General features: G+C 46.1%; 1 protein-coding gene across 1 annotated transcript in view; it reads right to left on the bottom strand.

Annotated features, from left to right (window-relative positions):
- Positions 1–12,457, bottom strand: part of wdr11 (WD repeat domain 11) — a gene marked incomplete at its 3' end in the record, with an annotated part of 212,767 nt that overhangs the window by 158,300 nt on the left and 42,010 nt on the right. The window contains exon 7 of the mRNA XM_079512909.1: positions 1,604–1,706. Within this exon, the coding sequence (XP_079369035.1) occupies positions 1,604–1,706 (103 nt within the window). The remainder of the gene's footprint in view (positions 1–1,603; positions 1,707–12,457) is intronic.

Genomic DNA, 12,457 nt, shown 5'->3' with positions numbered 1-12,457 from the left:
TCGTAGCGCGCCACCGAGTGGCGCGCTACGAGCTTGTAGGTCTGCTATTTTTGAAAAATCGTGAAAATATTTATTTCAGAAAACTGGAGGATTTAGAAGAACTTTTTTTAAATTTCGAGGTCAGGCCTAAATGGGTTAACCGATAATTCCCATCGCTGCATGCATGTTCCTATCCCTGCATACATCATTCCTGCATGCATGCATGTATGTATGCATGCATGTGTCTGGTGTCTGCATGCGTGCAGGTATCGTGCGGTCACCTGCTGCATCGTCCGCCATGGCGCTATGTATGGTATGTATGCATGCATGTGTCTGGTGTCTGCATGCGTGCAGGTCTCGTGCGGTCACCTGCTGCATCGTCTGCTTGCTGTGGTAGTATGTATGGTGTGTATGTATGCATGCATGTGTCTGGTGTCTGCATGCGTGCACGTCTCGTGCGGTCACCTGCTGCATCGACCACCGTGGTGGTATGTATGGTATGTATGCATGCATGTGTCTGGTGTCTGCATGCGTGTGTCTGGTGTCTGCATGCGTGTGTCTGGTGTCTGCATGCGTGTGTCTGGTGTCTGCATGCGTGTGTCTGGTGTCTGCATGCGTGTGTCTGGTGTCTGCGTGCGTGTGTCTGGTGTCTGCGTGCGTGTGTCTGGTGTCTGCATGCATGTGTCTGGTGTCTGCATGCATGTGTCTGGTGTCTGCATGCATGTGTCTGGTGTATGCATGCATGTGTCTGGTGTCTGCATGCGTGTGTCTGGTGTCTGCATGCATGTGTCTGGTGTATGCATGCATGTGTCTGGTGTCTGCATGCATGTGTCTGGTGTCTGCATGCATGTGTCTGGTGTCTGCATGCATGTGTCTGGTGTCTGCATGCATGTGTCTGGTGTCTGCATGCATGTGTCTGGTGTCTGCATGCGTGTGTCTGGTGTCTGCATGCGTGTGTCTGGTGTCTGCATGCATGTGTCTGGTGTCTGCATGCATGTGTCTGGTGTCTGCATGCGTGTGTCTGGTGTCTGCATGCGTGTGTCTGGTGTCTGCGTGCGTGTGTCTGGTGTCTGCATGCGTGTGTCTGGTGTCTGCATGCGTGTGTCTGGTGTCTGCATGCGTGTGTCTGGTGTCTGCATGCGTGTGTCTGGTGTCTGCATGCGTGTGTCTGGTGTCTGCGTGCGTGTGTCTGGTGTCTGCATGCGTGTGTCTGGTGTCTGCGTGCGTGTGTCTGGTGTCTGCGTGCGTGTGTCTGGTGTCTGCATGCGTGTGTCTGGTGTCTGCATGCGTGTGTCTGGTGTCTGCATGCATGTGTCTGGTGTCTGCATGCATGTGTCTGGTGTCTGCATGCATGTGTCTGGTGTCTGCATGCATGTGTCTGGTGTCTGCATGCATGTGTCTGGTGTCTGCATGCATGTGTCTGGTGTATGCATGCATGTGTCTGGTGTCTGCATGCATGTGTCTGGTGTCTGCATGCATGTGTCTGGTGTCTGCATGCATGTGTCTGGTGTCTGCATGCATGTGTCTGGTGTATGCATGCATGTGTCTGGTGTCTGCATGCATGTGTCTGGTGTCTGCATGCATGTGTCTGGTGTCTGCATGCGTGCACGTGTCGTGCGGTCACCTGCTGCATCGTCCACCGTGGCGTTGGAGCGGCACACTCGCAGGGTGATGCAGCCGTTGTCGTGGAGACAGTACAGGGCGTCCCTCTGGGCACACGGGATCACCTGCAGTGCACACACGTACAGAAGAGTCAGGGAAAGAGACAGCATCCCATCCTCCGTGGGGATTTAGCCATATTAGTAAAGAGTATCGGCGTCAAAATGTACTGGACTTAAAGTATAAAGTGCTCATTGTGCAGAGTGTCTCGTTTCAAGTTTTCAAATGTATAACAATCTTTTGAAAATAGCAGATCTACAAGCTCAGTGTGTCGCACCGCGACGCATTGTGAGCTTGTAGATCGGCTATATTCAAACGGCCAAAATGTACATAGGGCTGAAGTGGTTACTGTATGTTTTGTCATAATAATCCAAATCTACAAAGTAACTAAAGTTGTCAAATAAGTGTAGTAGTGGAGTAAAAAGTACAATATATTGCCTCTGAAATATAGTGGAGTAGAAGTACAAGTACAGTAAATTGGAAATACTCAAGTACAAATACCTCAAAATTGTAACAAAGGGAGTCTACCAACGCGACTCAAGCCTAAGGCCTGACTCACACTGTCTTAGGGGCGACTCACACATTTAAAACATTGATGCATGCTTGTTGTATGAATGTTGTAAGTGTCATGGCAGCCCCAATGCATTTCCAATGGGAGTCACATGGTTTGACACAACATTTGTGTTGTATGAGGGGGAGGGGCGCAGTCGAAACACAGCCGAAAGCCATACAACAGCTTGTAGTCCAAAATGTGGACTACAAACCATGTGACTTCCATTGGAAATGCATTGGGGCGGCCATGACACTCACAACATTCATACAACAAGCATGCATCAATGTTTTAAAGGTGTGAGTCGCCCCTAAGACAGCTGATCCGGTGCTTCACAGGTACAAGGACTGGAGTTGCAGAAGGAGAAGAGACTGGAGCAGCACGGACATCTAGAGCCTTTTATTAGGTGCTAAAGTATACAAAGACTGTATACTTTAGCACCTAATAAAAGGCTCTAAATGTCAGTGCTGCTCCAGTCTCTTCTCCTTCTGCACCTCAAAATTGTACTCACGTACAGTACTTAAGTAAATGTATTTAGTTACTTCCCACCACTGCCTGCACACACACATACTGTACAGAAGAGTTAGGGAACGAGACAGCATCCCATCCTCCGCGGGGACGTAGTGATTATCAAGGAGCTTTTTATTATGACACTGATGAAGGAGCTTATACTGTACTCTAACCCTGTTACTGTAGATCTCCACACACACGCATGAATCAGAGGTGTCAACTTAACCCATTTTGACCTGAGATCAGATTCTAAAAATGTCTTCTACATCCTGACAGTTTTCTAAAAAAGCTATGTTTCTATGTCAGTCGTTCTTCGATTTAAAAAATTAGCAGATCTACAAGCTTGTAGATCTGCTATTTTTCAATAGCTGAAGCATAACATAATGCTAACACCAAAAGGGGTTCCCGCCCAAAATGGGTTAAGACAGGAGGTACATGGGGGAGTACTTATGGGTTCCTGGGCTCCAACACTAAGCGCCCGCAGAGGAAAAGCCTAGTATTAGGACTGAACCAAAGTACGGTCTGAAAGGTTCAGGAGGATTACTTTGCCGAATACTACTGTAATGACAATAAGATTAATCCCGATTATTGGTAATGATGACCTTTGGTGGGAAAGCAGTTTCTTAATACCTTTAGAGCTCATTGGGCGGATCGGTTAACATACTGAGGGAAGGGTACAGGCAGGGCCGGATCTACCATATGGGCACTTTGGGCACGTGCCCAGGGGCCCTTGGGCACCAGGGGCCCCTCAAAAAAAAGATTTATTTTTTTAATTTTTTATTTTTTAGCTCCACAGAAAATTTCCCTGCTAATCCGAATGAAATAAATGGTGTCTAAAAAGATTAGTGTTTTATTGTTGGTGAGAAGGGCAGCTAAAAAGTGCAATTGTGTGTAAAGCAGCAACAATGCGCTAGATTGGCTGTCACTCTGGGGGGGGTAGGCGACCGGAAATAGGCCAATATAACAGCATAAAACTGCCCCAAAACGGCTCCAAAAAAGCAAAAATGTTGCACGCGCGAAGGGGGGGGGCCCTTCGAGCTTCAGTGCCCATGGGCCCTCAGAGGTGTTAATCCGGGTAGATGGGTTGTGCAGTATATTACAGCTTGTGTGAAGGTGAGGAGACAAGGGAAACAGCTGACCAAATAAAAGGTGTAAAAGTTCATGATTATATCATTAGATTAATTAGATTAATTGTGCAATGAACCCTTTGCGCTGAGACGCGGTGTGAGCTTGTAGATTTGGTATTTCCAGCATGCAACCAAGTGTAAAATGACTTATACTGGATCTCTTGTCCACTTTCTTTCTTGTCCACCTTCCTAACATTTTTGTCTAGTTTTTATTTAATTGTCAATATATTTAGTCTTGGTTTTAGGCATCATAGCTTAGTTTTCATATAGTTTCCATCAGTGAAAAAAGGTAGTCGACATACATCTTTTGTCATAATTTTAGTCGACTAAATCAACACCGCTCAATTAGCACTGAAAATAGCAGATCAACTGTACACGTTCACAATGCATCACGTCCACAGCACGCCGCAAGCTTTTTAGACATGCTAAATTTGGTGCGTCAACATCGTCAAAGTATAAATCAGGCTTAATCTGACATGAGTGAGTAGAGTGAAGTCATGTTGCATTGCTCTCTCCTTTGGTGCGTATCTCTGGGAACCCACAGCCACACACAGAGAGAGCGCAGGCTGGACTATTGCTGGCGTATGTATCATCAGTCATGCAAATTGGCTATCTGACAAGCACTTTATAACACTTAGCCCATTAAGCCATTTAGGCCTGAAAAAAACGTTTGCTCTGAAAGAATATATATTCAAAGATTTGTGCCGCATTTTTACGATTTTTCAAAAATAGCAGACCTACAAGTTCATAGCGCGCCACTCGGTGGCGCGCTATGAGCTTGTAGATCTGCTATTTTTCAATAGCTAAAGTATTACATAATGCTTAGTTAAAACACCAAAAGGGGTTCCCGCCCAGAATGGGTTAAGACCTCTAAGACCAGATTCTACAAAATGTCTTTCAAAATCCTGACAGCGGTGCACTGGTGCTCAAACCTTTTCATGTCAAGGACCCACAGAATTAACTGAATTTGACCGCGGACCCCCATCTGAAGCAAAAGATTTGAGTTAAATACGTTTACAGTGAAATGATAATTATATATTCTCTCACGGTGCCACGCTGTGAGCTTGTAGATCTGCTATTTTTGAACAGCTAAAGTTTAAAATAATGGTTGAAGTGTTTAAAAGCTATAAAGGTGACACAGATGCGTCCACAGGTCTGAATGGGTTACAGAGGGGGATGTGTTGGCTGGACAGAGCTTTGGAGGCTGAGTAATGCTCACGGCAGTATAGTGGCCACAGGCCAGTGACTTAGGGCTGGCCACAGGCCACTGCTGGCCACAGGCCAGTGACTTAGGGCTGGCCACAGGCCAGTGACTTAGGGCTGGCCACAGGCCAGTGACTTAGGGCTGGCCACAGGCCAGTGACTTAGGGCTGGCCACAGGCCAGTGACTTAGGGCTGGCCACAGGCCATGACTTAGGGCTGGCCACAGGCCAGTGACTTAGGGCTGGCCACAGGCCAGTGACTTAGGGCTGGCCACAGGCCAGTGACTTAGGGCTGGCCACAGGCCAGTGACTTAGGGCTGGCCACAGGCCAGTGACTTAGGGCTGGCCACAGGCCAGTGACTTAGGGCTGGCCACAGGCCAGTGACTTAGGGCTGGCCACAGGCCAGTGACTTAGGGCTGGCCACAGGCCAGTGACTTAGGGCTGGCCACAGGCCATGACTTAGGGCTGGCCACAGGCCAGTGACTTAGGGCTGGCCACAGGCCAGTGACTTAGGGCTGGCCACAGGCCAGTGACTTAGGGCTGGCCACAGGCCAGTGACTTAGGGCTGGCCACAGGCCAGTGACTTAGGGCTGGCCACAGGCCAGTGACTTAGGGCTGGCCACAGGCCAGTGACTTAGGGCTGGCCACAGGCCAGTGACTTAGGGCTGGCCACAGGCCAGTGACTTAGGGCTGGCACCGAGCCAATCTACAAGCTACACCACGCAACGTAATGTCACTTACTAGATTGGCTACGTTTGACAATATCTGAGAATATAAAACCAGGAAAACACTACAGCAGGGTTCCCCAATTAATTTTCCTCAAGGGCCATATTTTGACTAGGCTGGGGACCGAGTCTGCACGCACGAGGTCGAGGTCTTGCCATTCATTTTCAGGGCAAGACCCCATTTGAAAAGGATGCCCAGTTTGACATGCATAGGCTACTGACCCCCATTTAATGCAATTTATATCTGGGACCCCCTTTTTTTTTTTTTTTTTTATAAATTCTTCCAGGGGCCACAAGGGGGCGGTCCGCGGGCCACAAATGGCTACGGCTATTGGGGAACCCTGCACTACAGTATCGTCATATAACAATATCAATCCCAAACGATTAGTCTTGAATCACAATAATTGATAGACTACAACATTGGTTCTCAAAGTGGGGTCCGGGGACCCCCAAGGGTCCTTGAGGGAGTTTCAGGGGGTCCCCCTAGCTAAATGATAGATGGGAACCAAATGGACCCTTATGGGTCTGTAACTCAGAGAGTGTAACAGGTCCATTCGGTTCCAGTTGTACACTGTTGTACAGTTAAATCAACATTGATTTTACAATATAAATGGGGGTCCCAGAGATAGAAATGCCATTCAATGGGGGCCGGTAGACTACATCATGTCAAACTGGGGGTCCTTGAAATTAAAATGGTTGAGAATCACTGCTAGAGCTGTAAAACTCTTCTCTTATGGGGGTCCCTGGCATATCTCTTTCAAATGGGGGTCAGCGGGCTAATAAATGTCAATGTGGGGGTCCTTGACATGAAAAAGTGTGAGAACCACTGGACTACATTCCTTAACCCATTTTGGGCGGGAACCCCTTTTGGTATTGAAAAATAGCAGATCTACAAGCTCATAGCGCGCCACCGAGTGGCGCGCTACGAGCTTGTAGGTGTGCTATTTTTGAAAAATCGTAGAACGACTGACATCGAAACATAGCTTTTTCAGAAAACTGTCAGGATGTAGAAGACATTTTTAGAATCTGATCTCAGGTCAAAATGGGTTAAAATAGGAAAGATAAAAGGGCAATTTTGAATATGTTTCACTCTAAACTACCGACTGGTCCATTAGGGTCTGAATGGGGTCTGACCTCATCCCAGAACGGGTGGAAGGGTTCTGTTCCATTAGGGTCTGAATGGGGTCTGACCTCATCCCAGAACGGGTGGAAGGGTTCTGTTCCATTACCGGCTCTCTGGCCACGGCAAATCCTTCATCATCGGACACCATCCGGCTTTCATTACATTTATACATTTTTTTTTTTTACAATTTACAATTATAATTCAGTCTCCGAAACAGGGAAATGTGCACCGAGAAGTCAGCGGTAAATAGGACTACCAAGACAAGGAAAAAGTCTTATCCATCAATGTGTGCTGTGACTGGCTGCCGTGGGGTGGCTATATCCATCAATGTGTGCTGTGACTGGCTGCCGTGGGGTGGCTATATCCATCAATGTGTGCTGTGACTGGCTGCCGTGGGGAGGCTATAAAGCCCATGGTATTTCATCCCTGCTGAGCTCCAACCCAGGGAGGGAGGACAAGAAGTGAACTTTATCATCCACAGCGAGGGGGAATTGGCTTCCTGGCAGAATCATCCATAAAGAAAACAGATAGTGAACGCGAGCCAGCTCAGCAAAGGGAGAAAATAGAAAAGCCCCAAATTGCGTCTGGAGTTCAGATGAGGCGAAGGGAATCTGTGATGATGATGAAGGGAGGCAGCCAACGTTTCTAGTGTGATTGACTGAGACAGTATGTATGTCAGGGAACCTCTGCGTGCGTGCGTGCGTGTGCGTGCGTGCGTGCGTGCGTGCGTGCGTGCGTGTGCGTGCGTGCGCGTGTGTGTGCAACAAACGAAAAAAGCGACAAACGAAAAAAGCGACAAAAAAGCGACAAACGAAAAAAGCGACAAACGAAAGAAGCGACAAACGAAAAAAGCCACAAACGAAAAAAGCCACAAACGGAAAAAGCGACAAACGAAAAAAGCGACAAACGAAAAAAGCGACAAACCAAAAAAGCGACAAACCAAAAAAGCGATAAACCAAAAAAGCGATAAACCAAAAAAGCGACAAACGAAAAAAGCGACAAACGAAAGAAGCGACAAACGAAAAAAGCGACAAACGAAAAAAGCGACAAGAAAAAAGCGACAAACGAAAAAAGCGACAAACGAAAAAAGCGACAAACGAAAAAAGCGACAAACCAAAAAAGCGATAAACCAAAAAAGCGATAAACCAAAAAAGCGACAAACGAAAAAAGCGACAAACGAAAGAAGCGACAAACGAAAAAAGCGACAAACGAAAAAAGCGACAAGAAAAAAGCGACAAACGAAAAAAGCGACAAACGAAAAAAGCGACAAACGAAAACATAACCAATACGGGGGGCTTCCACATACTGTAGGCACACTGCAAATAACATCTCATCATGCTCTGTGGCAATGGCATGTATGTACAAACAATGAGCAGCCCCAGTTGACCTCGATTTTGGAATCAAAATGGCAAGAGAAGAAGTGAAAGAAGGGGCACGGATGGCAGGAGCTTCAGTCACAGCTGGCTAGTGTTGAATAGGAACAGTCTAGACTCTATGGGCAAAACAAACGTCAGCGAATAGGGTTGGATAAAGGGTTGGAGAATAAGGTTAACAGGGCATGCTGTATTAGTGTATTAGTGCGTTTTGGAAAGACAGGAACAGGAACGCAATCAGACTGTCAGGAAGAACATTCTGTCGACAACTACATGGGGAAGGATGTTACAGTGCATAAACCTTGACAACTACATGGGGAAGGATGTTACAGTGCATAAACCCCTCGTTACAAAGACAACTACATGGGGAAGGATGTTACAGTGCATAAACCCCTCGTTACAAAGACAACTACATGGGGAAGGATGTTACAGTGCATACACCCCTCGTTACAAAGACAACTACATGGGGAAGGATGTTACAGTGCATAAACCCCTCGTTACAAAGACAACTACATGGGGAAGGATGTTACAGTGCATAAACCCCTCGTTACAAAGACAACTACATGGGGAAGGATGTTACAGTGCATACACCCCTCGTTACAAAGACAACTACATGGGGAAGGATGTTACAGTGCATAAACCCCTCGTTACAAAGACAACTACATGGGGAAGGATGTTACAGTGCATAAACCCCTCGTTACAAAGACAACTACATGGGGAAGGATGTTACAGTGCATAAACCCCTCGTTACAAACACAACTACATGGGGAAGGATGTTACAGTGCATAAACCCCTCGTTACAAAGACAACTACATGGGGAAGGATGTTACAGTGCATAAACCCCTCGTTACAAAGACAACTACATGGGGAAGGATGTTACAGTGCATACACCCCTCGTTACAAACACAACTACATGGGGAAGGATGTTACAGTGCATAAACCCCTCGTTACAAAGACAACTACATGGGGAAGGATGTTACAGTGCATAAACCCCTCGTTACAAAGACAACTACATGGGGAAGGATGTTACAGTGCATAAACCCCTCGTTACAAAGACAACTACATGGGGAAGGATGTTACAGTGCATAAACCCCTCGTTACAAAGACAACTACATGGGGAAGGATGTTACAGTGCATAAACCTCTCGTTACAAACACAACTACATGGGGAAGGATGTTACAGTGCATAAACCCCTCGTTACAAAGACAACTACATGGGGAAGGATGTTACAGTGCATAAACCCCTCGTTACAAAGACAACTACATGGGGAAGGATGTTACAGTGCATACACCCCTCGTTACAAACACAACTACATGGGGAAGGATGTTACAGTGCATAAACCCCTCGTTACAAAGACAACTACATGGGGAAGGATGTTACAGTGCATAAACCCCTCGTTACAAAGACAACTACATGGGGAAGGATGTTACAGTGCATAAACCCCTCGTTACAAAGACAACTACATGGGGAAGGATGTTACAGTGCATAAACCCCTCGTTACAAAGACAACTACATGGGGAAGGATGTTACAGTGCATAAACCCCTCGTTACAAAGACAACTACATGGGGAAGGATGTTACAGTGCATACACCCCTCGTTACAAAGACAACTACATGGGGAAGGATGTTACAGTGCATACACCCCTCATTACAAAGACAACTACATGGGGAAGGATGTTACAGTGCATACACCCCTCGTTACAAAGACAACTACATGGGGAAGGATGTTACAGTGCATACACCCCTCGTTACAAAGACAACTACATGGGGAAGGATGTTACAGTGCGAAACCCCTCGTTACAAACACAACTACATGGGGAAGGATGTTACAGTGCATACACCCCTCGTTACAAAGACAACTACATGGGGAAGGATGTTACAGTGCATAAACCCCTCGTTACAAAGACAACTACATGGGGAAGGATGTTACAGTCCATAAACCCCTCGTTACAAAGACAACTACATGGGGAAGGATGTTACAGTGCATAAACCCCTCGTTACAAAGACAACTACATGGGGAAGGATGTTACAGTGCATACACCCCTCGTTACAAAGACAACTACATGGGGAAGGATGTTACAGTGCATAAACCCCTCGTTACAAAGACAACTACATGGGGAAGGATGTTACAGTGCATACACCCCTCGTTACAAAGACAACTACATGGGGAAGGATGTTACAGTGCATACACCCCTCGTTACAAAGACAACTACATGGGGAAGGATGTTACAGTGCATAAACCCCTCGTTACAAACACAACTACATGGGGAAGGATGTTACAGTGCATAAACCCCTCGTTACAAAGACAACTACATGGGGAAGGATGTTACAGTGCATAAACCCCTCGTTACAAAGACAACTACATGGGGAAGGATGTTACAGTGCATAAACCCCTCGTTACAAAGACAACTACATGGGGAAGGATGTTACAGTGCATAAACCCCTCGTTACAAAGACAACTACATGGGGAAGGATGTTACAGTGCATACACCCCTCGTTACAAAGACAAACACACATTTGAGAGTTCGGTGGAGGAAAAAAAACATAAGCACTGGATCTATAGAGAGATAAGGCATACATGATGTACGTAAGGGATAATAACATGTCGGTGAATTATATCCCGACAATGACCACCTAGCCAGATATTATCCCGCTTATTACATGGCTACCTAACATAAATTAATACATTGACCCAAAACACAACAAAAAAAGTATTCCATAAGTTTGCGCTGGCTGCGTCTGGCCAGCTGCAGGGCTGCAGCACTGTCGGAACTCGGAAAACAAGGAAGTGAGTTGATCAAATAGAATCCATTTCCGGGTCCTGCTTCGTCTATTTCTCGCTCAAATGTTTTCAAAAACATTTTTGAGAGCAATGTTTAGCTGTAAATTACATTGTGTGTCACTAGTGTGTGTGTGTTTACATGGCTGTCATGTTGGAAACAGCAGTAAATCAAGCGGGGCGCAGCTGGTGCTCAGAGGGTTTGATTAGGCAGAGGTCTGTTATACAGCGGAGCGGTCATTATGATGAGATAACTCACCGCTGAATTAAGCGATTGACCAATCAGAATCAAGCATTCAACCAAGCCATGTAATAAGACAAGATAACACCCTAGCGAGTGTCACATTTGTTTGTTTGGTGTCTTATATACAGGTGATAATATTAATGGCATTCATTAAATATATGATGTGCTTTCTGTTCCTGTCAATGTTCATTACTGAAAGGGAAGACTGTATGTGAGTGATGTTGTGGAAATACTGTAAGCTATGGCAAAAATGCTTATTATCTGTCTGTGCACTGTCACTGTGAGAACACATCCAACACCTCGGACAACACGCCACATAAAAAGGCTGTGATATTCTAGGTGCGCGTGGCTATTGTATATACTGAAACGTGAACAAATCAACAATTGGATCCCACGTGCGATACGTAATCGTTTTTGGAGCCAAGGAAGACATTAAAAGTCAGCGGCCGCCCAGCTTCAATCGGTAATGTTTAAAACCTCTAGCCAAAATGTTAAACAGCCACAAAATCAGCCTATTACCTAAACAAATCCATCAGACAACTGCTGCTCGAGTCCTAATACTAATACCAACAAAATAGAGCATATAACTTATTTTCTTTCGGCTTTTCCCTTCAGGGGTCGCCACAGCGAATCATCTGCCTCCATCTCACCCTGTCTCAACATCCTTCTACCGATATACTCACTATCCCTCCTCTGTACGTGTCCAAACCATCTCAGTCTGGCCTCTCTGGCTTTATCTCCAAAACATCTGCGCTGTCCCTCTGATGTACTCATTCCTGATCCTATCTATCCTTGTTACTCCCAGAGAGAGAGAAAGAACCTCAACATTTTAGTCTGTGCTACCTCCAGCTCTGCCTCCTGTCTCTTTAGGGGCCAAAACCCCTTTCTGATCTTGTGCGATACCGTGAACCATCCAGATCTCTCAGGTCATCTGGGAAAGGTCAGTGTTCTGTCCTTAAAACCAAAATTAAATGTGGGGGAAGCAGCATCTCGTTTTTTTATGCACCACATATCGTGGAACAAGCTCCTAGTCTGCACTCTGCAGGTCTGCTGCAACTCTTATCTCTTTTAACCCATTTTGGGCGGGAACCCCTTTTGGTGTTTTAAACATTGTTATACTTTAGCGATTGAAAAATAGCAGCTCTACAAGCTCATAGCGCGCCACCGAGTGGCACGCTATGAACTT

This window comes from Electrona antarctica (assembly GCF_951216825.1).
Source record: "Electrona antarctica genome assembly, chromosome: 10".
Taxonomy (NCBI): Eukaryota; Metazoa; Chordata; class Actinopteri; order Myctophiformes; family Myctophidae; genus Electrona; species Electrona antarctica.
Note: the sequence above shows the minus strand (reverse complement) of the source record. Positions and strands in the feature narration are given on the sequence as shown.